The sequence below is a fragment of the Rhipicephalus microplus genome, chromosome 4 (assembly GCF_043290135.1).
Source record: "Rhipicephalus microplus isolate Deutch F79 chromosome 4, USDA_Rmic, whole genome shotgun sequence".
Lineage (NCBI taxonomy): Eukaryota > Metazoa > Arthropoda > Arachnida > Ixodida > Ixodidae > Rhipicephalus > Rhipicephalus microplus.
This window is the reverse complement of record NC_134703.1, coordinates 59,729,635-59,756,969: the sequence shown is the minus strand read 5'-3', so window position 1 is coordinate 59,756,969 and position 27,335 is coordinate 59,729,635. Positions and strand designations below refer to the sequence as shown.

Genomic DNA, 27,335 nt, shown 5'->3' with positions numbered 1-27,335 from the left:
CTGTGGCAATAACTACAACGAATAAATAAATAAATAAATAAATAAATAAATAAATAAATATTTCTTGTTCGAGGCGTCCCTTCTCTAACTAAGAACTGACCCGAAAAGTGTAAGCGCCCGTAGACACTCTGAAGGGGTTAGGGTGGAGATGATGTTTCAGGATGTCTGGTCAGCAGAAAGGGTTTTCATGCTACTACAGGTGCAGTACTTGTCCGTTTACGACTATGAGAAACTTCGAGAAGAAAAAGAAGATGATGATGATGAAAACGTTTTATTTAGAGCAAAAAGGGAAGAGACGCGAGAAAGGAGGTACGGAGGAGCAGACGAGAGACTTGACTCAGGAATGTCATTATATACTTGCGTGGGAATCCAGCATTATTGCGAAATTTTCTCCGAAGTGCGTCGTTCTGCATGAGCTCCCATTAGATTCCACCCACTGTACAGGTCTCCGCCATCCGTCTGCCGAATCCAGCGGCCCGGGCTCTGCTGCGAACATTATGATAATTGCGGAGCGGTGTCCATGGCACGGCGGTAGCATGCGCTCCAAGTGGGTGTCGGTGATGTCGCAGCTGTATATTCTGCGCCGTGGAGTGTATCGGTCGCTTAGCATCGATAACTAGTCCGCAGTGTTATACGTCTAGGGATGGTGGTATATATGGCGTTTCAAGCAAAAATGAAAAAAAAAATGACACTACACAAATGATTGAGTGCTTTCCCCGCTTGGAGCCCGTTTATTATGCAAATCATGAATTTGTTACACAAGGCTTTAGTTCTTGAAAGAAAAAAAAAAGTTACTGTAACAAGATTTATTGGGTGAAGGACCGACATTCGGGGGCGTGGGGAGGCGTGTTTGCGCGCACTTATAGAAGAAGAATGGCTCAGCACTTAGATCTACAGCACTTAGATCTCGGACGAGTAGGGGGAAAATCGATACAGTTGATTTGTGGGAGCTTATCCGTGCCATGCGCCTGCGCAGTGGCTCGGCCAAGACAGCTGCGCGAGAAGCGGTCTCAATTTGTGCCGCAACGAACGGGTGGGGGGGGGGGGGGAGGAGAGATTCAGTGTTCGCTACAGCTTGGCAGAGCGGGCTATAGCCGCGACCTCGACGCGTTCTCGGCGTTGTTCTCGGCTCGAGAGGGGGGTAACGACTCAAGAAAGGTGTTCACGTTTGTCAATTCTTCTCACTATGCCCTTTAATTATATTTTTTCCTATTCATATTTCTGCTGACGCGTGGAACTGCGTTGCGATGTTGAAAATGCGCAAAGGATTCTACTATCTGTTTTTCTCTGCGTGTATACTTTTTTGCTCAGTCACTTATGCAAAACCCCCCGTGTGGTGGAGATATGTAGGCATACGTCAGAATTCCAAGTGGTCAAAGCCAACCAGGAGCTCTACTAACCAGACTGGCGGGCCTCCTATTTTTATTGCGGTTTGGGTAGTGAAATGTAATTTTTCATCGCGTGCGCCTCTCTCTCTCTGTGTGAGTGGGTGGGTGGAGGGGGAGGAGAAATTCGGTGTTCGCTACAGCTTGGCAGAGCGGGCTATAGCCGCGACGTCGACGCGTTCTCGGCGTTGTCTTCTTGAAAATGCGTATTTCTTGGCATATTTATTCTTCGAAAATGTCCCTCGTGGCGCGCCTCATCGTTCTTTCAACAGCGGCACGCTGCCACGCGCGCTTGGCGTTTGAACACCGCGCCGCGGCGGCGTATTATAATGGCTCCCGACGGTCTATTCGGCGTCGTGGTAGTTGCATCGCCGGCTCGCTGTCTTATTCGGGGACTCCAATTTCGTGAGTTCCTCGGGCGAAAAGAGTTCCTGCAAATTTCCAGCGTGGCCCTCGATTTGTCTGGCAGTGTCCAATTCCTGGCTTTTTCCCTGGAGGACGCCAAACGGCGGGTAGCTCGTCCATTTAACCGCCGTTCCTCGCCAGCTCCTCCCCTTGAGGCCTTCGCGACGCCCCCCCTTTCGTCCCTTATCGGCTGGCCTTGGGGCAGTTTCCCTCTTGATGGCCTAATCTGTCCTCCTTTCGGCTGGGGCCGTGGACTTCCTCCGGTTGACTTCGCGGCCAGTTGCCCTCCCGTCGTTGCACGCCGATATCCAATATCGGGTTTGTCCGAAATGAGTTGTGATAGAGGTGCCTTTAATGAAATAAAGACGGGACAGATGGCCGTTGGACCGTGTCTCAAGGACGGGAAATGAAAACAAAAAGGTATGGGATATAGACGGGCTAAAGTTGTGCCTACAGCACGTAGATCTCGGACGAGTATAGGGAAAATCAATACAGTGGATTTGTGCGAGCTTATCCGTGCCATGCGCCTGCGCAGTGGCTTGGCGAAGACAGCTGCGCGAGAAACGGTCTCAATTTGTGCCGCAAGGAAGCTGCTATCGCTCGCGTTTGGAAGGAGCGACAGAAAATAAAGAAAGCTCAATAGCTTTAGAAAATGAAAAAAAAGGGGGGGGGGGAGCTTTGCTGTCCCAAGCCTGAAAAAAACTGCGAAGCTGGAGGAGGAGGAGGAATAAGCTTTATTATAGGAAACCAGCAGGTCTAGGTGGCCGGGTCTAGGCCTCCCATGAGGGGACGTCAAGGGCTTGCCTGGACGCCACCTCACGGACGTGCTGGGTCGCCCAGGTTTGGTCGTAAAGAGCGGGGCTCCGCAGAGCCTCATGGAGCTTGGCCATCGCTTGGCCACTCTAGATCCCACCTGTGACACCACCATATGCGAAGCTGGACAGCCTTCTTTTTTTCTCTCTCTTTGGTTTTCTCTTTCGTTCCTCCTTTCTTCTTTTGTACTTTACAGATTTTTTCTTTCTTTTTCTTTCTACTTTTGCTCCTTCCTTCTCTCGCTAAAGACTAATATTTATACGGTCTCTAAATCCGCTGCTAGGGCCTTTGCTTCTGGTTCCGTGTGCAAGGAAGTTTTCACAACTGTCGCTCACAAGGAACTCATCCACCACACTATTATTTGTTTCCCTGCTCACCTTGGCTTGAAGGTCGGGGGCCTCCCCAATGTCAACGAGCTAGCCCACTCCAAGGCGCGAGGCTTCACTTACCGCGCCGGGACTTGTGCTTCTCAGACAGCGGAATCAGCCTCCAACCTTCATTTTATGGACATTTTGACTACCTTCAATGAGATCACGAAGCACTATCAATTAGGCCGTAGATCCTTTCCATTGCCACACGAAAAGTTGTCTAGGCCACAGGCAATCTCTCTTCGCATGCTTCAGACGGGAACATACCCTAGCCTCGTAACCTATAGCGATTACTCCAATATTTCAGAACTTTGCCCGGACTGCCACAATCTCAGTGATTTTAACCACATGCTCTTGGAGGTGCCCCTCTTTACAGGAAAAAAAAAATGAAAAATTTCCTGAAAATTCCTTTCAGTCAATGCTCACGAGTCCGGTTCTCATGCAACAAGGCTGTCCAGTAGGCCTCCCCGTTCCTACGTGGGAGCGGCCCGCGATCCTACCCCTATAAAACGGGGGTGGAATCCTTCAGGACCTCAGTAAAAGTTTTTCATCCATCCATCCATCCATCCATCCATCCATCCATCCATCCATCCATCCATCCATCCATCCATCCATCCATCCATCCGTCCGTCCGTCCGTCCGTCCGTCCGTCCGTCCGTCCGTCCATCCATCCATCCATCCATCCATCCATCCATCCATCCATCCATCCATCCATCCATCCATCCATCCATCCATCCATCCATCCATCCATCCATCCATCCATCACTCTTTCTTTATTTCTCGCTTGCTTCCTCTCTTCTTCAATCTTTACACGTGGTTCTGCCTGCATCACACCAAGCGATGACAGCAAACGACAGCCCGGCTTCCATGAAGTGTTTTGCACTTCATCTGGTACGCGGTGAGGTGTTTATACCTCACAAAATTTCGTGGCGTATGCTTTCTTTTCTGCCCCACACATTAAAGCATGCGAACTAATTAGGTGACATTCATTTATCAAGGCAGATATAGTGAGAGAGAACTCTTTATTGAAAGGCAAAGAATTTAGCCGGAATATGCTACATACACATTGCGTCGCTTGGAAGTATATATACTGCGTGATGCAAATATGTCGTAAAGATTTATTCGCGGTACTAAATAAATGAGGTAAAGATGTGAACTTAGTCGTACTTTCGCCCGCGAAAGTCTGCAGGTTATACCGTCGTCCTTTGCTTCGCTTTTGAATATCGTGTAATTCGTTATTGACAAATTGTTTAGTCCACAGGGAATTGCACACAGGGCTGTTACGTGTGCCGCAGCCCTCGTTCTCTCGTATATGATGTTGACTGTTCCGCCCACCGTACTACTTACCTACTTGTCAGGGATTTCAGACGTAAGATTCACTAGTACGTTCATACGTGTATCCATCGCACGGAACGATGAAATCTCACTTCGGCCCGATGACACCTTCATAGCTAACGTTGTCAGATGCTATCCTAAGAAAACGGAGTACAGTTGAGAGTCGGTTCAGAAGATTCGAATACAAATGACGTACTTGGTTCGCTGAACAACAAGCGTACTACATTGTTTAGAACGCGGCTGTTGTTTGTACAATTGACAAACGGCTGTCAACTCCCCTACTTTGTTTCTTACGACGTCGCCAGCGCCACTAAGTGACGGCTCAGCGTCGTTACTGGGAAAAAAACATTGCTGCGTTGTCGCTTGAGAACTGGATCTGTCAACGGCTTTTTACTTCGCCGCACACAGTTTCTTGCGTTTAAAGCTTGCCCTTCCGTTCTGACGACCTTGGCCAAGCTTCGCGCTGTGTGATCGGTAATCTCGCGGAAGAACCAACGATGGTTCCTTTGCCCCCGAGTTTTGTTTTTATTTGTGAAGAGGATTCATGGAAAGCGACGCGCGCTCATGTACCTTTCAGTGGCAGATAGGTATTAAATGTCGAAGGCTTTCCGCGGCGCATCTTGTCGCTTGCTTTGAAGGCTTCCGAGTACCTTTCTTCGCTCACTCCCGCCGCTACGTTGTGTTTACGCTAACAGGGTGGGGCGTAACTTCCCGTATTTCTTCTTCACCCTCCTTTTCTATTTCTTACTCTTTGGCAGGCCGCGCTACGCTTCGCCACGAAAGAACGCGACCAGTGAAGTGCTGAGGCGAGGGAGAGAGATACGGTAAAATGCGAAGAATTGGGTGGTGGTATTTTTTTATTGTGCGAGAGCGTTTCTACGTCGGCCCAAAGCCCGCGGGCGCGCAGGTGAAAGCGTGCGGAGGAGGGCGAGGCGGTGACGATGATGCGGTGGCGGCGCGGCTATCGCCGCAAGCAGGGCGGTGCGCGGCTGTGGCTTTGCCGGATTCACTTTCTGTTCGGCGGCCGCGTGCGCTCGTGCCGCTCTTGACGCCTGCGTGGCTGTGACCGCTGGGGGGAGAGCGCGCGCGGCGCTCAGCTGTGTGCGTTCGCTGTAAAAGGTCTCGGTGGAAAAAGTGTCGGGGGTTGTTTTGTTGTCGCAACGCTTACGAAATCCCGGTGGGAATCAACTGGTGCTGATCTAGTGCGGCGACTCTGTGCTTGATTCGCGCCTGCCCTTTCCCCGCCTGTACACTTCCTGTTTCGTTTTTTTTTTTTCTTCTTCCCCGAATTCCGACGACGACGTGGTCAGTGCGAGCACGTGGCTTCCGGATGCGGGCTGCAGGTTGCTCGTGCCACCGCTGCTCTCTTTCTCGTCGACCGTCGAGGTTGCTTCGGACGTCTGCGGCGGCGGCGTTTGGAGCCTTCCACGTCTTGTAGACTTCGGGGACGCACCAAGAGACCCTACCGATACGTCAGGAATTGTGTTGTTCTTGTTGAACGCCGTTATCGTGCGCTTATTGCTGAGCGACGCAACGCCTCGATTGTTCTTTTTTAGATTGTTTTTTCACGTCGGTGATGAAAACTACAGACCGCATCGAAAAGACGAAGTAGAGGAAGTGTGCGCCCGGTCGTAGCTTGCACTTGTGTGTGTTTGTGTGTCCATGTGCGCGCTCAACGCCTGCGTCACCCGAGTTTGTTGGTGTTAGTTTCCGGCGTGTTCGTGAGTCTCAGTGGGCTTTAGCATATACAGAGACCAGACGTAGAAATACACACACTAAGCAGCAGCCATGAACGCCGTTGTGGACGGTAACGGTCGCAAGCTGAGCGCCGGCTCTGATCAGCTGGCGTTTCTCTTGACTTTTCTGCACGGCAGAGGCCGCCTGTACGAGCTGTTCGGCCAGATCGAGAAAGAGTTCGAGTCGCTGTACGCCGAGAATCTCGCACGTGAGTACGCATCCCGCATGCGCTCTCCTTGCATGACATACCTGTTTGTCCACTATTTAACCTATGAAAGCCTATATTTAACCAATATTTAACCTATCTGGGGCTCTAATATAAGCAGGAAACTGTCTCAAACGGCCTGCGAATACTCCGTAAACAGAAAAGAACTTGTCATTGTTGAAGTGCAGATAATTTATACGGTTGATAAATTATTATTAAAGCTGGGCTGTCTAAACGGAAGCTTATCTTCGCTGCATGCATGGTCACTGACACTGCACATGTTGTTCAGCGATGGGTACTTTTAAAATTGGTTGCACAAAGCTTTCCGTTAGCGTTTGTTGCCACTGCATGATTCAGACGCAATCATCTTGCGCACCGACTTTAAATCGACGTAAATAGTGTATGTACCCTACGAGTGCTACGTTTGCGTGCTCTGTCCGAAAACAGTCTAATGACATTAGAAATCGGCTGTTGCGTGCTTCCCGTCGGAGGATCCTAAGATACACATCTGAATCGGTGGTCATGTCGTCATCAAATTTATGAAGTGTGTGCCTTATGCACGTTGCGACGGTAAAAGCAGCTATTGCAAAGTGCATAAATACACCGATATTTGCGTGTCGGCGACACCCTTGAAAAAAAAAAAGGTCTCGTATGCATGTCTCTTGGCACTTTCACAGGCCGGTGTGAGACTTGGCGCCTATACATATAGTTATCGACACTCCTTCGAGAGCTTATCGCAAAATATGGGAACTAGCGTACATCTATCTGTTCGTTTATGTCTTCCGTGTGGGTTTTTTTTTTATTTACCCTGAAACAAGCGTATAGATGAAGTTCAATTCATGAAAAGTAGCTGTCGGATAAGTGACAAGTATAACCGCTGAGTGTGACATCTAGAGCGAGACATTTGCGGTTGCGAACTTTAATCGTGCCTTTTCTTGCATAGTTTGAACGTTAAGATGTTATCGTTAAATATTGCGTAGTGTGTGTCGTTATATTGTGGAAGATGTGAGGCTGAAACTTGGGTATTAAAGCGTGGCAAGGAACGCTCCGAGACCCCGATATTCACTGAGTGCCTCAATAACGCCCGTTCGCCGTAACACCAAATATAGCATGTTACGTCATCGGTTCGAAGTTCCTACTCGGTACAAATCGCCTAATTTCTCTTAACGTGTGCACATTGTTGCGACATTAGCGATCATATCAACACGTGGGAAGCGTATACAGAGCTTATGAAAAGATAACTGCCAGTTATTGAGTTTTGTAAAGTTTGTATAGCGTGTTAAACTTTATTCTAGAGGTCTCCTCTGGAACGTCAACTGCAAATAGTTCGACTTTTCTAGCACATTAGCTTAACGTGCTATCCAGACGCTCGGAAAAAAAAAAGAAGAAAAAGGTTCAAGATCTCGAAAACAAATAAAAAGCGATGAAAGATACAAAAGAACACGCTGGGTATGATGCTTCGGGCAAACATATAGCCCCACTAATTTTGTCATGGCACTTTACTTATAAATCAAACTTTGCAGATGTTCATTCAGAAGTGTCACAAAGCGTGCGAAACCTTTTAAATAGTTATAGCGTGAGAGCTGAACGACGACAAAGAGACAAGTTCTCTTCTCGCGCTATAACCATCGTTATGTCATACCAACTAGCCCGTTCCCTCTACGTTGTATCGCATTCGAGGCATTTTTCTGGCGTGCCCACCTTTTGTACAGCATTTCGAGGGGCTTCCTAAAAAATAGAGAGATATATCAAAACAGGGCTCAAAGTAAATAATCGAAATATATCGAGTTATAGTGCAGTGCGCTTGGGGGGGCACTTTCTCTCTAAGCGATGAGGGGCTTGACTGTCCATAATTTCCTAATGCAGAGAGCTGTTGTGAGCGCAATCGCGGGCATTGTATATGTCGGCTAAGGGGAATCGAAATATAGTCGAAATAGTGCAAAACAACCACATTTAACACGCAGTACAGTCGCCGCCTCTACGACGTGACTGTACTGAGAGTGTTTTGTTTTATTTCGTTGTTTTTTTTTTGTCTCGTGGGTTACCTGTTGAACTGCTTTTCTTTTTTTATGATAGAACGTGAGTTATGAAACGCGGTATAGAAGTTATCTGAAGGAAGCAGGTGTTGATTTTCCGAGAGTTGGGGCTTTCAGGTTCACGTGAAAGACCCTGTCCCGGAACCTTTTCTTATACCTAAAGCTCAACGACAAAAGTTTAAAAAAAAAGTGGGAGGGGGGAATCGACGCTTATGTTTGTAAAAGCTGAGCTCGTAAGGAGTGTGGTATCGGACGCGAAACGTGGATTGTGTTTCCTTTTCGGTTCGCGTTGCTGACTGTAGCGTGGCATCACGGTTTTGAAAAAAAAAATCGAATTGATAAATCTTTTTTTCCGGTTATCATCCCGGCTTCGTCCTTGGACACGAAAGCACGAAGTTTGTAGCGTATAGACGAGAATTCGAAAGCATGACACAGAAACGTATTACCTGAAGTGGTGCGTTCTTTCAGAATTAAATTTTCATCAGCTTACAGAAATACGAATAGGAGTTCGAAAGTCTTAATCGGATTTCGCGTTGAAACTTTGGAAATAAGTAAGTCGTTAGTCTCTCTTACGTACGTTAGTGTGTATGACAGTTCTTAAAACTTGTTACACTGGTTATGTTTGTAAAACATGCGTCGTGAGGGCGCTCTCTCCCCCTCTAAAAAGAAAAAGAAAAAGTCGTGAAATTAATTTAATTCAGGCAGTAGCGACCCATGCTTTCTTGTGAAAGAGACGACTCCCCATCCTCGTCCCCGCTACACACACAAACGAAATCGCAGTCCGTTCCACGCCGTGGAAAATATCGGATGGCGTTTCTGTAAATCTCGCAAGTGTATTAAGATCGAGCATCAACATTTAGGGTCATTATCATTTCGTTTTATTTGCGTCTTTATGACCACGTTCGCCCCTCTCTGGTCATGTGACCTGCGTGACCACTATTACTAGCACACTACGACACTAATGTTAACTAACTGTTAGTTCTCACTAATATTGTGTCTAGCGAAGAAAAACGAGCCCTTAAGATTTCCCACTTCTTTCCTTGTACACCGCGACGGCCGTAGGTCGGCAAAAGTATGTGGAGCTCATTCGGACTCACTCACGAAGTACATCTTGCCTTTAGCCCAGAACTTTCTTCAACCGGACTTAATCTCACTGGAATATTATTCATCCGAGCTCAGACTCCGTCTGATTGAGCCTGAGTGAGTTTACCGACCTGTAAAGACGGCACAAGGTAGATAGATTAAGACAGCAGAGCTGTTAAAGGTTAGAAAACAAGAAAGAAAACCCGTGTTTGAGCGTATTTAAACGCGCTGTGAAAATTAGTTATGCGGAATCCTGCAAGGTGGCGGGAGGTAAACTGACGACCACCCGTTCGCAGCACAAAGCCTCGAGAAAATCCGTACAGATTTCTTGTAAAGAAAGCGTCTCAGTTGCCGAAGAATTTCGCCTTGGTCCGGGGATCGAGCCCGGGACCAACCCTTTTCCGGAGCAGTCGCTCTACCGATTGAGCTAACCGGACAGCTAGTTTACCTTACTTGGATTCAGGCGTATAAGGATTCAGGCCATCCTTTGTAGTAAATAGTGTTGCACTAAAGGCGTTAATCACAGCTAACTGCACAGGTTCGAAGCGTCGTGCGCCATTACTTGTTCTGATTAGCAATGCATCTATACAGTATTAACAGCGAAGATCGTCCCGGCGCAATGGAGCGGAAAGGAACTGCGTTGAAAGAACAAAAAAAAAAAAAAAAAACTTACGCGAGAACAAGAAAAGGGACAGTCGGTCAACTTGCGTAAGTGGGAATTGATTGCCAGTCACGCCACACCTGTTGTCCTTGAAACTAGTCGTCGGAGTCGCGTGCGCGCGACCGGCGCTTGGTTTGCCATCGACCGAACGACATCCGCGCGATGCGATTGATTTGCGATGCACGACACGAGAGACCTGCAGTGCTCACGAAAGACCCGTATTATTCGTTGTGTGACAACGCGTGACGAGGTGTACTTATATGACCTTGACCGTTTGTGGCGCGTTTGAACGCACGCTAAAGAGAATAACGATTATTCTCGGATGGGCAAAGCATCCTTTCGCAATTACAAATGTCATCACCGCGCTTGCCGCTGGGAGGCGCTTGGTGCGCCAGCAAACGAGCGAAAAAAAGAAAATGCGGCTGCAGCGACGGCACCTTCAACTTCCGGCACCCAACTCCGTGACGTTATACATCCACTGGGCTTTACGTAGTGCCTAATCAGTAAAACTGAAACACATTGTTATCTGGGAAGTCACGGACATATCACGTGAACTTCTGGAAAATGCCCTTGAGTGGACGTTGTCAAAATAAAAAGAAATCTTTTTTTTTGTTCCGTACGTCGCGCGTGGATGTTTCGGCGCGAAATTTGAAGACGAAACTTTATCACTAATTTTCTCTTTGATCTATCATGGTGAAGTTAACGACATCAGATTTGTCAGAGGACAATTTATCAGTCTCAATTGATTTGTTGTTTTATTTGGCTGTCATTTTAAGAGTTGGTGGGTTCTGGCTGCTTCGCGTCGAACGTGATAGACTCCTGTACGTCCTCGTGGCTTTTTTTTTAAATTCCTGCCCGCAGCGGCGTTGGTTGAATCCGCAGGTTCTTGTAAACTTTCGCCTTCGTTTAATTATTCCTGCTGGGCATAGCCGAGCTAAGTCACTGCTAGTATTAATTTCAAGAATGAACCAACCCGCCCAGCTAAAAATTTTATTGAACCCTCTTTCTCCTCTAATTGCAGGAATACTCGACTTTTTTTTCCCCCCAAATAGTAATATCGACGTCCTCATTTTTGTTCTTAATGTAGACGCGGTTTACCTAAAGCGGTGATTGAAAACGAGACCGTATCCCGTGTATAATCTGGTAAGCTCGAAAGAAGATACACGCACGTGCCCTCAACATGCCTGAAAGGGGAGAGGGCAAGGGAAACGAGTGATGTACTACACCATCCCGGAGAAGCAGCGCGGGCGGGTGCAGCTAATTTACGGCACAAATTACCTCGTGGCATAAACCCGGGAGATGGACGTGCTGGTTTGGAACTACGTTAATTTAATCCCGAGTGAAGTTTATGGGCTACTGATACACGAGTTGAGACATGTTTTGAAAGCCCAGAAGAACTAGCCCTAGCGAGGGAAAATGTTCGTGAGTTTTTCATGTGTCAGTCTAAAATGTCCCGCATTTGACTTGCTCATCACGCGAATGTGAGGCTTTCGAAAGAGAGTATCCTTTCTTGTTTATCTTTTCGAAATACCCCTTCCTTGCACTCCACGTTATAGCTTTAAAGATACATAACTATACCATATTTAATAGCATCATTTAGTCTCGCGGGTGCGCCAAAAAAGTTAATTGGTATGTTGGAACGCGTCGATTCTGGATGGCCGTAATAATCTGTCGGGGTCATTGGTATTTGTTCTGCACACTGTTGCCACAGCGACGCCCTTATTACGCGTTTCTATAACGAACACTGCCTACGAACATGGCAGAAGCGATTACGATTCGTCTGCATACCTTGATTCAATGAGCGCGACTTCATTGCTCGGCAGCAGCACGAATTTAGCGTGCGTGGCTGACTCAGGTATGCACGCTTCCTAAATGCAATTGTTTTTGTTTTTTTATTACAGGGGTCTGGCTTTTTTCTTATTTCTTTCTCGTATGTATTGACTTAATGCGTGGCGGCTTAATTAGCTTTTGGTTTTGCGTTTTCTGTATTTATCGGCAGTCGGCAATAATGTGGAATGGCGCACCATAAGTCCTGGGCTGACCAATTCTAGGGATATGGTCTTATGAAAAGTGCATAATTACCAACCGCTCGTTTGTAAGGCGCAGTTATAGAGAAAAGTAGGCACGTATAATATGTATACAATATACTTGTGGATTTCGAACACCGAGAAGTGCATCCTCAACTGCAAAGCTTTCTTCTTGTGGAGCCCCGTATTCGCCTTCTTTATATATATCATTATATGAATCTGTGCTACGAAAGTGGGTGGATATTTTTTCTTTCCTCTTCATCCCGATAGACGTATGTCCCCGTGGTTTGATTTCATTATTAAGTATTACTTGATCGTAATTGACACTTTAATAGCGGAACACTCTTTCTCACTCACGCACAGCACGCACGCGCTGTGGTGGTGCAGTGCTTATATGCGGTGCGCGGCTGCAGGCCGTGAAGTCGCGGGGTGAAATCCCTGCCGCCACGTTTAAGTGGATCCAAGCAAAATGCTGGAGGTCTGTTCCCAGGTGGCCCAAATTTCCGCAGCCCTCTATACTATTCCTCGTAATCGTATAGCGGTTTTGGGACGTAACACTCAACATATTATTATTATTATTATTATTATTATTATTATTATTATTATTATTATTATTTTGAACACTCGGCTGCGCCCCCATATGCACCATATGGTTGCGCGAACGAAAAAGACGATTTTGTGCAAGGACGATAACGAGCATAAGGTGGTGCTTAATTGAAATGCAGAGTAGAGCCTTTGATCTTTTTTTTCTTTCCCAGCCTTAATTGCGTACTTCTATCTATATATAATACCAACGCGGGAAGCCCATGCAGCAGCGCACTCGCGCGCCTCCTGCTTGCTTGTCTCTGTACCCATGCACGCTCGCGCACACAGGTGCATTCTCATCCGACGCGCACCTTGTTTCCTTTTGCGCAGTCGCCTATCTGTTTGGCCCTGTGGTGTTTACCTTTTCCCAAACCAGCTGTTGTTGCTCTGGACGGCGCCGCAGTGTCTGCGGTTCTCTGCTTTTGGCAAGGGCTCTTTCTTTTTTTATCCCCCGTCGCATGTGTACGATTTCTCTCTCTTTCCCAACGCTCCCGGCGAACGTAATGGTATTTCGCATTGTACTGTTATTCGCGAGCCCTGTTTACGAGAGCGGAACAGCGCTTTGTATACACTTTCTGAGCCTGCTAATTATAATTCGTGTTCTCCTGAAGACTGCCATAAATGCTAGAAATATAAGGTATTTGAAGAAAAACTAAACCAGGTTGCGTCGAAAATGATTTGTCAGCTGCAATGGACATTCAGAAATGTTAGTATACGTAAAGTAGAATTTCCCTAGTATTTAGTTAAAGGGAGTTCCCTAGTTTTTCGGTATGGGTTAGATAGGCCCCTCAACAAGTGGCCGCGGGTTCTTGTCGGGCTGTTGTCATCTATATATGTGTGACCTTGAGAGGCTACGAAGTCCCGGGATGGCACTTCCTGCAGTATACCTGAAACCCTTCTCCAAAGCCCACGCCTTTTGGATTGCCGTATCTACCCCACACCACAACCATCACCACAAACTACTACTACTACTACTATACTACTACTACTACTACTACTACTACTACTACTACTACTACTACTACTACTACTACTACTACTACGACGACGACGACGAAGACGACGACAATGCTGTCATGATTCTTTGACGACCTCGTGTTTGAAATCATGTGCTATCACTCCTACTTCTGTACTCTCCGGCGGTGGTCGTCATACATTCTTAAAGAACGGCGGTCATTGGCGAAATAGGCGAATAAAACGTGTACGTTCAAAGGCACTATAACGACGTCAATTTGGCGGCCTTTCCCTCTGCAGAGTTAGATCTCTTGTAAACCCTAAACGAAAACAAAGGGTTATGTGCTATTAAACAGAGTAAGCAGTCGCTTAATGAGATTGACGTGACGTTGAAGCTGATGTTTCCTCCGACAGGGTAAACTGGTCCACAGACCAGGGTCTGTTCTTCCCTGTACAGCTCTGTCTAGCCTGCGTCTGTCTTTGTTAAGCGAAGCATTCGTTCGCATGAAGCATTCAAAAAGGAGCGTCCTTTAACGGTCGTGCGATGCGCCTCTTCGTTCAACGAAATGGTTCTCCGTTCTTAACGGCTCCTGAAACACGTCTTGTCCGGCCTTCGTGCGCGGTTGAGCTGGAAAAAGAGGAAGAGAAGAAAACTTGAGTGGTTCTAACTGTCGTTCACAGAGGCTTAGATGGACAAGAGACGAGGTGAAGCGAGCGAGACTTCAAACTTCAGTTTTACGCTTCGGGAGAAGCCTGCGTTGTCGCTGCGTCAACGAAAGGACTTGTCACATGTCACTTTTATGGCATTTTATTTAGAAACGCTGTATTGACCAATCCAGACTGATAGACACCTACGCATTTTTCGTTTTCCTTAATGTAGAGTTTTGAGCGGAGTGTCTATATCTGTGTGTCAGCCGAAGTCTTCGTAAACAGGGCATTTTTTATGTTAGCATTACTTGTTCTGCGGTGAGATCTCGAAACCACGAAGAATTTTCACGCCGCAGACTTGACTAATGTTCCCTTCTTTCGTTTTTAATCTCCTTTTGATGCAGTCTCTGTTGGACTCGATTCGAACCGTTGCCGTTTAATTGACCTATCGTGACGCGACGTGACGGGCGCTCGTCTGTTCACTATAGGCCCATTGTTTAACTGTTCCGGCTTCTGCCTTCCTGCGACCCCTTTGCACGTCAGCGTCTCTTACAATTAATTGCGGCCGCGCGTGCGCCGAACTAATTGTTCGGGGAATCTCCACTGGTGCGGGCGAGAGTCGGCCCCGTTTCAACGTCGCGCGGCTTTCAAAACTTGGCCGACGCGAAGCTCGAAAAACGCCCAACTGTGAATGACTTTTTGGCTGTGCGGTATTGCGAGTGCGTTGCTTGTGGCGTTGGGAATCGAGCCTTCAGCGGTTTGCGTTACGCAAGGCGAAATACCTGTACCGTTTGCGGTGTTGTGTCAAGAGAGAAAGGAAGAAAGAAGGACAGTCTTTTGCGTTCGCGCGTCTACGAAACCCACGCGCGTTTCGCCTATAGCCCCAACTGCCGCGTGGGCGCCAGGAGCCCCAACAAAAGGCGGATGCGCGCCGACGACCGACGGGCAGCCGCGTTGCGCAAGAAGCGTTGCGGTCCCGTCCGCGCGTGTCGACTGAATTGGCGAACCGTTGCAGCTCAACTGTGCTATATAGGCGCTGCTGGTGCATCGGCCACGGGAAGGGGACGACGGGATTTTTTTTTTTATGTGCGCGTATAGGCGAGATGGTGGGGATGCTCTCGCGATGCGGACGAGAAAGAGAGGGTAACACTCTCTTTATTAACTGGAGGGTAAATCGCCGATAAATTGATTGTTTTATCAATTCGCTGTGTGGGACACGGAGCGCTGTTGATGAACTCGTATACTTCAAAAAACCACAGCGCAATAAATTAACGCGAGGCGACATGAAGACTGGAAAAGCGCTTGCCTCGTGTTCGTTTATTGCGCCATGGTTTCTGAACCACCATAAGCTATCAACACAGGCGAACTTCCTCCCTTCTGAGACGAGCTCAATTTGTCTTGCCTGATGTCGTGGTCATCATGTAGCTCAGTTGCTGCGGTTTTGCGCCTCTGAGCACGAATGAGGTGGCGGGTTCGATTGCCCACGGCGGCTGCATTTCATGGGAGGCGGGATGCGAGTACTTCCCAGATTAGCCTACTCACGTTGAAGAAAGAAGGTATTCGAAAGAAATGCACATTTGGGGGAGTCTGGGATCGGGCATGTCGAGATTAAGACGAACTTCCTCTCTTCTCTCCCTCTCTCTCTCTCTCAAGCGCGCACCCGCGCGAGCGTCATTTTCTGCGCTGACACATAGTTCGTGCGATGCACCTTAACGTAGTATATTAAAAAATGGTCAGGTCTCGTTTTCAGGTACAAATACACCCACGTTGGTACCCTGGTGTCCTTTAAGGATCACGTGACTCTGCGCAGTATTGCTTCTTTGTGTTTGCGAGCATGAGATAGGTATAGTTCTTACTATACCAGCACCGCGCTCGAGCTTTCTTACTTTTTGTGTTTTTTTCTCCGCCGCTATTGCGCAGATTTTGGTTACGTAATTTGCCGTGGAATGCTCTAATGCAAGCGGAAGCCAGAGCGTTGGCTACGCCCCGCAGCGTGAAGCTGTTGTTGGCGCCATTACCGTATAGAATACGCGACTGGATATGGCGCTTTTTTTTTTTCGCAGCACCCTTCTCGCCGTCGGGGGTGCATTTAACGCAGTAGTCTTGTGCACTTTTCCTGTTGCGAAACGCCGATGCTCTTATGATAAAGCACTAACAATAATTCGTTGAACGAAGTTAACCGTCCGCCTGAAAACGACGCTGCGGTCGCTCTATAGACACGTGTTCGGATGCTATATACGGCACTGCGCTCATGATGCAACAGGTCTCATTTATAACGTGGTCGCATCTATATGTAAACTGGGGCGTGTTGAAAACTGAGACTGTGTGCCTTTACAACGCGTTGTAAAGGCACTAGCTCAGTCGCGCTTGACGACTGCGACAAACGTGCATCATTCCGCCGTGACGTGTGCGTATACACCGCAAGAAATTGAAGCAGCAGACGTGGTAAATGACGTCATATATAGGGTCGCGGCATAAACGTCAATTGTCCGTGCAGCGTCTCCAGCCTTTCCTATATAGCGTTGCCTATACGTGTCCCCTGCTGGCGTTAGAAGCCGTGGATATGCGTACACAGTGACCTATAGCGACCGTGGAAGCTTTCCTTTGATACGCTGGGGACTCGCACTTTGGGCATGGCCTCCGAGATGGCGGGCGCGCGCTTCGGCACAGGCCGCTGCTCAATACATGTCACGCCACACATGGCAGCGCCGATTTAGGTGTGTACGACAGATTAGGCCAGACCCTGAATATTAAATGACACGAAAAGGAAGCGTTGCGTACTTGCTGTTAGTCTTGTTTTTGACATCTCACTAGTTTGTTTCAGTTCAGTTTTATTTCCTCAAAGGTCCCCGTTCAGAAGCTGCTACATAAAAGGTGGGACCACAGCATTGGAAACCGTTCAAAATGAAGCCACACGATTCATTCGTTCTTCATTCATTTCAGCCTTGGAAGCTGAACCTGGTCTGTCATTTCTTTTTCATCGCCGCCACATTGCTACCCTTACTATTTATCATAAGTTATTATATTCTTCTCTCAATCAAGCGCCATGTATCGCAGCCGTGTCACGCAATTCCCGCTGCTCCAGTCATCAACTTGAAGTTGCCCGCCCGCCATCGCATACCACAACGTTGGCTGCTTCATAATCCCCAGAGAAGATTCATACAGGAACTTTATAGTACATTATGCTGGAAGTGTCTGTGTGAATTGGGCATGTGGACGGCGCGCAATCAATTAGTCGTTCCTAACTCCTGTAAAAATGACACCATCGTATACACATTGTGTTTGTGGTAGGGCGAATTGTCACGGCGGTTACAACATTTGTGTTATCGTTGGCCCCTTGCGTTTGCACTTTCTGCGTGTCGTGATGATCTCGCTCGTAACGTGTATATGCAGGTCGGCGGCCGTGGAGATGAAGTTAATATTTTAAGGGCAGGAAGCTATTGGATTGACGCTAAATATAGGCGTGACAACAGCGTTCTTATTTTTTTTCTTTTTTTCATTACGTACCCTTTTGAAGTTCATTTCGTTGACCCAACGAGAATGAATTCAAAAAGGTTGTGGATGGACTGGAACGCCAAGCTTACCTGCTTGAAGCGCGCACATATGCTTTCGGCGCCGAAGAGGACATTGTGACCTCATGAAGTTGACGGAATGTTCGTTGGTCTAATTGGGCTGTCCAGAAAACTTTCTTGTGCTCGGTAATCATCGTGCCGTAGAGCAAAGTCGCATAACAAAGACCATAAAACACGCAACACAGACCTTGTTATGTGTCTTTGTTTTACACCACGATGATTAGCTGTATAGCACTGACTAGCCCAAGAACAAGTCCTTCTCTGTAATGGTATTCGTTATATGCTCGCTCTAGGCGATGCCGCTTTACAACGCGACGCAGTCGTTCTTATTAACGCCTGTATGCTTAGCAGACAATTTCAAATGTCCAAGTCAACTTCGCGCGCGCGCGCGTCTGTGTCGCTTCATGCGTTAACGGACATTAAGACTTACGGATCACTTTACCATTGCAGACGCATTAACCTGCCAATTGTACTTGCGAAGCGAAATTGATGAGGACGTTCGTACGTTTCTTTCCCACGCGGTAGCTTCAGCTGCTTAGTATTTCGGCAGTGCAGCCTTATACCACCGACGAAAGCTATCAATTATATTCGAGACCGGGTTAATTAACATCGCATAACATACCTTGGTATCGTGTTCTTTCGAACTGACACTTCGAACAAGCACTTCATTTAGTTCAGTCTCATGAGTTCTAGCAGAACTCTCTTGTCGTCGATTGTGATGGCAGCGAAAATGCTGTGTGCTCAGATTCGGGTGCACGTCGAAGAACCCCATCAGGTTGTCGAAATTTCCGGAGCCTTCCTCTAAGGCGTCTCTCATAATCGTATGGTGGTTTTGGGACGTTACACCTCGCATATCAATCAAATCAATCAATCTATTTTTGTTGATTTAGAGGTAGCAACATATATTGTATGTATAGCAGAAAACACGGCGACCTGTTCTTGAATTTCCTGAGGTTAATTAGCGCCGAAACTTCTTCTCATGTAGATTCGCCGAGACGGTGTAAATATATGTGACAGTTTTGTGCAGTACTTCCGGTGGGGCGCAGTATAAAACGTTATCTACATTAGTCTGTAAGAAATGTCTGATGTCGCGACGAGCTATATATGTGACGCGTGAATTTTTCGAGGAGGTCACGTCATTAATCTACGTCACTCGGCCTTTTAATTGCCTGCAGTCTCCCTCGTAAAGCTAACGCTTATCTTTTATATCCTTGAGAGGTATAGCTGTAACACAGTTGTAATCTTAGGCGTGCGCAGGATTCACCTTTATGGGGGGCGAAGGTTCGTCTCAGGCCCCTCCTTCCTATATTAAGTCAATGTATGGAGCAAAATTTTCGCTCCCCCCTCCTTTTAGGTAACTAGGGGGGGGGGGGGGGGGCTCCCCTTTTGCTCCCCACGGGCGCACTGCTATGGTTGTAATTGGACTTCTCGTTGATGTTCCTTAAGGATGCCTATTTGAGCGAAACGACAGCACGTCGTCTTCTAATTCGATGGACTTCCCGATTGGCGAAGCTCTCGAGCTGCATCGAAGTTAAACAAAGGCCGAAGGACAGTTTCTTGTGTTTTTTTTTTTTTTTGAACAGAAATTCAACTAAATGTATTCAGATCGTTCGGGCGAAGTGAAACCGAGCTGGAGCTGATCCTCTTCGTTTTGTTCGCTTTTCTTACGTTTATTCTTCGCCCCGGGCTTCTTTCGCTTTCTAAGGCTGCCCCTATCGTCTGTAGCCGGAAGCCGGGTTTTCATTATTCATACGCTCCGAACGGCAGACAAATGCATTAGAGCAGCAGAGGAGCGTGCCATCTCCCGCCGGAGCCCATTTCGTATATTGGCTGAAACACTCGTTGCAGAAAGTTCATTCTATAGTTTAAAGACGAATTAGTCGCGTTTAAAATTACCAAGTGTGTCATTCGGTCGGTTCGTGACCCTCTGCGATCTCTGTTAACGATACGTTTACCTTTGTGCACTTGAGTAATGTTTCAATGTGATCAGGTCAGTTCATCACTGCATAGGCAAATATATGCCTATCCTTTCTTTGCATTGAGTTATTTTTTTTTCAGTGTATCACGCAGTTTTGTCTGGCATTCAGCAGCTGTGTAGAGTCTGAAAAGCTGCTGGAGCTTCTTTCTTTTGCAAGTTCAGAGCTGCATGTGTGCATTGATGTCCATGCAGATATCAACCGCATAGAGACGGGCATTTGCGTAGGGTATATCCTGTATGGCTCGCCTTCATTCTATATCTCAGATGTCTTGTCTGAAGGAAAGCCTTGCGTATTTCAGGTTTATCTAGCGGTTGCATGCCGCTAGTTCACTATGTCTTCGGTCGGCTTTTTTTACTGTTGTCATTTCTCGGATTTCACGCTTTCCGGGCGGTCATTGGATAAAAGGCTTCATTCGGCCGCTTCTGTGTACGATACCACGCCGTATACACGTAGTTCGCGAGTCTGCAGCACCACTTTATTCATTTCTTGTCTTTTCTTACTCTTTTTTGCAAAAACGCATGACTTATATGCGCAGTAATAGTTTGCCTTCTTGTCTATTTGCAGGGATGCATACCGTCGCTATAGAGACTAATAGTAGGCATAACGTACTGCGCGTGCCTGTTCATGCGTGAAAGTCTTTCGCATCCAATAGGATGCAGCTCAGTTTTGCCTGGAAGTGGTCGCTCTCGTCCTTTCATTTTCCTTCTCTTTCTTTCTTTTTTTTTACAACTGGAGTGACATATAGAGCCGAGTCGGGGGGCCTGGGCTGTTGTTCTTAAGGATATGTTGCAAAGATAAGCTGTGCCGTTTCGGTGCCGGCACTTCTACATGCGAGCTATAGTTGGGAACACGTACTGCTTCGTGGACGTTTGGCGCAAACCGTCTGTCTGTCGCACCGTCATTACTCTGGGGTCCCGACGTACGCTCACGTGCACACCGCAAGGTATAACAGCTAATACCTTGCCATTGAAGGGAATGCAACTGTGTAGTCGATGCTAGTCTACGGAGCGGACGCGAGAACAGCTCTAACCCTCCGTCATGGCTCAGTGGATACATCAGGGGACTCGCTTGTTGTATTCCGTGCCGACCGGTTGTGCCCTCGCGATCTCCGGCGTCAGCGTAGCTCTGGCCGACTGGGCTCGCCCTACGCCATCTCCTGACGCCGACGACTTTCGACGACAGTGTAGCTCTGACCGACTGGACTTGCTCTACGCCATCTACTGACGCCGTCAAGAGCTCTCGCAAGTGGTGCCCCGTCCTCGGACTCCTGTGACCGTGTTTCCATCTTTCCTATCTCTCCTATCCCCTCGATTTGTCCTCGCTCGCTGGCCCAGCGCATCTCTCTCTGTATATATACCTTTAATCATATCCTTTTAATCCCTCCTCACCCCCACCCCCTGTGAGCTACTGTTGAGGTATCGCTCGCTGAAGCAGACAGTTACAGGGCTCACTTTTCTTTTCCTTTCTCACTTAGAACCACTTCGAGGATACATCAGTGCGTCTGTGCGAAACTGGTTATGTCGCGTCGAGCCAGTTTGTGGCCGAGGTCCTTCTTGTCTCTGTGTCGTCGTTTTGTTCTCGCGCTATAACTATCGTCATGCCATACCAACTATAGCCCAAGCTGCCACACTTCGAGGTAATCCGTCGAGGCTCAGTGGATGCATCAGTGCGTCTGTGCGAAACTGGTTATGTCGTGTCGAGCCAGTTTGTGGCCGAGCCAATCCGTCGAGGCGAGTTGTTGAGCGCACACGTGGGTACTGCGAACTCGACTTATGACTCGACAAGCTCGCTTGTGCGTTTATGGTCGACGCTTAGGACGTTCTTCCGCAGAGCGCGAGTTTGCCTAGAAGTGTGGCGGTTTGGGCCAGTTGGTATGACATGCCGGTTTGACTTTCTCGGTAAGCACACTGTCGTGTTGACCGAATCCAAGAAAAACGCTCGTTCATAACCCTTGTGTGGTTAAGAAAATCCACGTTTTTCATCATAACTCTTCGGTATAGCCGTCTTCCTAACCAACATTTGTAATTAGGAATGTAAAACCTGGAGACTTCATGATTTTCCGTTTTTTTTTCTTCGTGCATATACTATAAAATCCCATCCGGACGTTAGGTGAGGCAGGTTCGGACAGTTATGCATACAAAGGGGCAAAAATGAGCACTGGTAAAACACAGTGAAAGAGGGAAACAAGGTAAAACATAGCTGTACTAACGAGAGTGCGAAAACAAGAAAAGAATAGTGGTAACATACCAATTAAAAATCAGGAAAATAAAACAGTTACGAAATTAATGGTGCAGAATAGAGATGAAAAAAAAACATACAATTTGTTCAACGAAAAATAAGAACGCAGAGAAATAAAAATACGATTATCTTCTTCTTCGTATAGCTCATGCGGGGCTGTTTTGATACTAAGCTTCATAATTGACTGCACTGTTGGGAGTTTGTTTTCGTATTGTACTACGATGGGAGAGCGCATACTCCCTAGAAATGGTGTAATCGTCGATACGTGTCGTGTGCCGATTACATTACCTGAAATCCGTTTAGTGGGAGTTAATAAATGAGTGCACGTGCCGCTTGTGAGAAGGAACCGAAATATAGCGCGGCCGCTTACGAGAAAAACGGGGTGTTTTCTTGTACCATAACTACTGGTTGATTAAAGAACACGTTCATTGTTAGCGTAATTTAAAGGTGGTCTTCTTAATTCCTGCGTGCGAGTACAGCTGTCGGAGTGTTTTATTTTATTATTATCAATCGAAAGTTTGCATGTGCACAAGTGGACCTATAGTCCGATGCGTGCAGGCATTGAAAGGCTTCTGCGAGTGTTGGTTTCCGGATAATGTGCAGTTGTTTTGTTGTATATATTCACCGTGCTCGCGGGCGCTTAGTACGTTGGAAAAGCGGCTGATTGGTTTGGATTCGGATCATTTTTTCAAGTGCACGTTATAACGGACTCAGCGCGATTTGCACACTGCATTAACCACGCTGCTGTTGAAAAGTTCGTTGTCGAGAACGGACGAATACGCAGTTCCGAGATAGAGAAAAAATTACGTGGAAGTATTCAACAACTCGCATTAGAATATAACGTATGAGCTTGTACACCGCTCGTGGGCGATCATGGCACCTGTATTGAACGCGAGCAATGATTCCATTGGTGTAAGCGGTAGCGAAAGATTTACGCTTACTAAAGTGAGGTACTTCGGGAATGGAACAATTTGCTCCGCGTCACGAACCATGCAGCTGTTGACGAGAGAGAGAGTGGATTGGGGGAAGAGGACGAGCAAAAAAAAATGACGCGCTATTTTCTGCCCTCCCGTAGGGGGGGGGGGGGGAACGGCTGAGCTCCTTTGGGGATGGGGAAGTAAAGATGATGGGAAGAAAAAAAATAAGATTGAAAGGATGAAAGATCACTCTTGACTCCTCTCGTATACGTTTGATGGATGTGACGAAGAAGGGGAGGCAGTTAAGGTGTCGTCATGTTTTGTTCGTGTTATTCGCGGGCGTCGTCAAGCAGCAGCGGCCACGTACGGCGTGCAGGTGTTTTCGTGTCGGAGTATACATTACAGACTATTATAATACCCGCGCGTGCATACTGCGTTGGCGTGCCCCCAGCTGCATTTGTTACGCGACGCTCCGTGTATTGCACCACGCACGTGCAAGAACGAGGAGGAGTTCGCCGACTGTCATGTCCGCACATGTGGCGCTGTGTACGCATCCTAGGCATACATGCATGTATATGTATACCCGCAACGTCGCATATAATCTCTTTTGTCTTGTGCTCCGGCTGTTGCAGGGGCTTTCTGCCGCCGAACATGTGTGTGTGTGTGTGTGTGCGTGTGGTGTGGGGCTGCAGCAAGGTCGTTGTACTACGCGTGGGCTCGCCCGCTGGCTCGCAGCGATGGCAGCAGCCGCGATTGTTTTACGTCGTGTACGATCGGCTAGCTGTGCGTGGGACTATCGGTCTCCGGAGTGGATCCTCTTCTCGATGGTCCTTGCGGTGGCATGCACGAGGTTGTTGCACCTGAGCTGCTGTCGTGGCTGCAGCCGTATGCGCTTCTGTCGCCTGTCTCCTCTTTGTTTTCTTTCGGCTGGTATTTTTTCGTTCATTTCTCCCTCTTATCGTGCGCATTCTTCGTCGAATGCAATAAAAAAAAAAGGCCCCTTTCTTATAAAAATAATTGAGACAGTCTATAGAACACCTGAATTTATCTTTAGACAATCTATAGACTGTCATTTTGTTAGGGTTCAGTGATCGTGCAGGAATTAGTGTAACCGTATTTTGGTGGTGCGAAGGTGCATGGTGTTTGTGTGTGTGGGGGGGGCGGGGGGGAAAGCGAGTGCGTACGTTTGCGTTGGGGCGACGAATACATTTTCCCTACTCGTCGGGCTAGCTTATAGCACGTAACGCGTAATAGCTACAGTGGAAGCGCCCCACGTTGGGCTGTGTGTCGTTGTCAAGCAGAGCGCGAGTTCGATTCCCGGCCACGGCGGCCGCATTTCGATGGTGACCAATGGCTAAAAGTACTATCACTACCACGTCCCTCATAATATCGTCGTTTTGGCGCGTAAAACCACATTACTAATGAATATGTTTAACATGATTAGCCGTTTTTTTTTCCCGCAAGCTTCCATCTTCATTTTCCGGGGCGCTGCTCATCTTTCGTGGCATTTTCACTTTTTTTTTTTGCTTTCTTCTCAGTGGTGGGGTTGTGCCTTGGGCAGCTCCACTCCCTGCATGCTCGACTTCGCATCAGCTATAAACGAGTTCGACCACCTTGCACGCAGGCAAGGTTTTGAAGACCTACTCCTTCCGGTGCAAACCTGCAATACGGATATGCATGAGTGGGGCCTTGAAGCTCGGGCAGGGTCAATTTCTTCTTTGTCTTCCTAGCCCGTGCGTCTTCACAGCAACGGACGTGTTAGCTAATATACATTCGTTAAACCTTCGGCTTCCTTGTGTGCGTCTTGAAACTATACGCTCCTACGTGTTGGCGATCGTTGCTTAACTGGAACACCTGGGCACGTTGCGGGTACGTAAAGGTATATTCCGTTTGATATATACGCGTGTGTCCATTCGAGCATGCGCCAGCTCACGTGCCTTGGGAGAAGCTGTCCACTATGGCGAGACACACGGGGTGCTTCCATACAAGGTCAGTCGCGAACGTGCACAGCCGCGCATAGTTTACAAGAAGCGCGAACTCGGCACATGTCTGACTGGCGAAACACCTGCACGTGCTGCGCACGTGTCACTGTTTGCGATATGGCGTTGCTGAATCTCCCCGGGTTGCGTGTACCATCGCGGCCGATAGACGACGGTTGCGGTGATGAAAATGTGCGAGCTTCGCGACCATGTATATACACACCGCGAGCCGATGGACTTCAGTGCCTGCTTCGAAGGCGATCGCGTGCACCAGCTGTTTTGTCATTCAGCACGATCATATGGACGTCAGTTTCGCTTTTTTTTTTCACACTCAACGCCGCATCCTTTGCAACGTTTTCGCGCCCGGCTTTTCTTGTCTTTCGTCCCTGAAGTTTTTGCTACTGCCGTGCGCGAAAAGTCCCACATATTATATTATTCGGCCAGCCCTTTCAGTCATTCTCTCTCGGCTCTTCCGTTTTTATTACAGTTGTTGGTCCATGATGATACTGATGTGTGCAATTCGGTCTGCAATGTGCGGTCTAAATCCAGGGACCGTATACGTCATGTGGAAAAGAAAAAAAAAAGAAACAGACAGCATAGAGAGCGAATACAAACGCTGTCTACGTGATACCGAGCATTTACCTCGTTATTTTGTATATATGGCTCTAAGTTCATGTATAGTTAACCTGCTCATGTTCTGTCGCGAGTATTAGTTAATTACGGTGGGCAGGAAGTATGTATACATGTATATGCGACTCTTAGTTAGGGACTTCAGTGGTTTTACGTTGGGCAGGAATTTTCGTTCTCTCGAATTTTCGGTCCTTTTGTCTTTATTGAGCTGTTCAGTAGCGCATACTTCAGGGACGAAAGACGAAGGAAGCCGAGCGGGAAAAGCCCCACGTATTATATTATTCGGCCAGCCCTTTCAGGTATTCTCTCTCCGCTCTAGTTTGCTGGTTATAGTTCCATTTTGTCTGCAAGAGGGGGAGTTTGGCACCGTTGATTGAGGCAGGCGACGCAGCGTGTGCCCCATATATCGAACGTGAAGTGCGGCTTCGGATGCCGGTGATGTGCTATCGTATACCGTATAATACAAAGAATTCCGTGCAGCGCAATCAATGCTTCATGCATCCACCGCATCGGCAAGAACCAGCGCCGTGAGCCGGAAGTCCTAAATAGGTAGCTCATTGTTCGTCGCTAATCCCGTCGGACGGAACCGTTCGCCCCCCGTTTGAAACCCTCATGAAAGAAGGATAGACAAAGACGTGCTTTTTGGCAGTCGCACGGATCCGAGCACACGGTCTCGATTTACTACCACGGAGGATGCATTTCGATGTGGACGATAGGCAGTAACATCCCCAATCATTAGATTTATATAGGTGCATGTCAATTGAAACCCCGAGGTGGTCAAATATTAATTCAGAGTCTGCCCCGCTGTGGTGCAGTAGCGACTAGGTTACTCGGCTGCTGACCCACAGGTCGCGGGACCGAATCCCGGCAGCGGCGTCCGCGTTTTCGATGAAGGCGAAAATGCCGTAGGCCCGTGTGCTCAGATTTGGGTACACGTTAAGGAACCTTAGGTGGTCGAAATTTCCGGAGCCCTCCACTAACGGCGTCTCTCATAATCATATGGTGGTTTCGGGACGTCAAAGCCCACATATCAATCAATCATTGGAAGGGTTTCCGATTTTTTTTTTGTGTGTGTGTGTGTGTGTGTGTGTGTGTGTGTGTGTGTGTGTGTGTGTGTGTGTGTGTGTGTGTGTGTGTGTGTGTGTGTGTGTGTGTGTGTGTGTGTGTGTGTGTGTGTGTGTGTGTCATTACCACCTTCTGTAGGGGACGACAGTGTGGCGATGACAGTGTCAGTTACCCTGACTTCCTTGTCCTGCACTTATAAAAGCTTTCTGGAGTAACTGCGCAGTTAGCCCGAAAACGGCTTTTTATTTCGTTTTTTTTTTTTTGCGCAAAAGATTGCACACGGTATACGGCACAGAGAAGCACTTTCCTCCTTTTGTATAGTAAAGCGCCCGTTTTTTTTTTTTTTTTTCGGAGTAACTGCAGGAATGTTCTCGCCGTGCTCGAACGACCCATCGGTGCCTACACAAGCATGTTTCCTTTCAGGTGGTGCCGTAGCGTAGTTTGATGTATATTTGTCAGTGTACGCCCATGTTGATTGAGTGGTCGTGAGTTTGAATCATCCCGCGTGTTTGCTGCAAGTTTTCCGAAATTAATTTCGGAAAATGTGATGCTTGCTCATCGATTGTGCATCTAATCAAATGCCTGCACACTCTTCGGAAGGCTGGTTAAGTCAACTAAAACCTGACTTTTTTTCTCTGTTTTTTTTTTGCACAATATAACCGTTGCTTCTTGAGCGTTTACTCCTTCGCAGTTACTTCAAAAATTGTGCAACG

The 27,335-nt window shown here is 47.6% G+C and overlaps 1 protein-coding gene across 3 annotated transcripts in view; it reads left to right on the top strand.

Annotated features, from left to right (window-relative positions):
- Positions 1-27,335, top strand: part of Wdr37 (WD repeat domain 37) — a 161,304-nt gene that overhangs the window by 11,936 nt on the left and 122,033 nt on the right. Inside the window, exon 3 of one of the 3 annotated variants that reach the window (XM_037422997.2) lies at positions 6,181-6,251. The exons of the other annotated variants lie outside the window; for them this stretch is intronic. Within the exon in view, the coding sequence (XP_037278894.1) occupies positions 6,181-6,251 (71 nt within the window). The remainder of the gene's footprint in view (positions 1-6,180; positions 6,252-27,335) is intronic. 3 annotated transcript variants of the gene reach the window in all.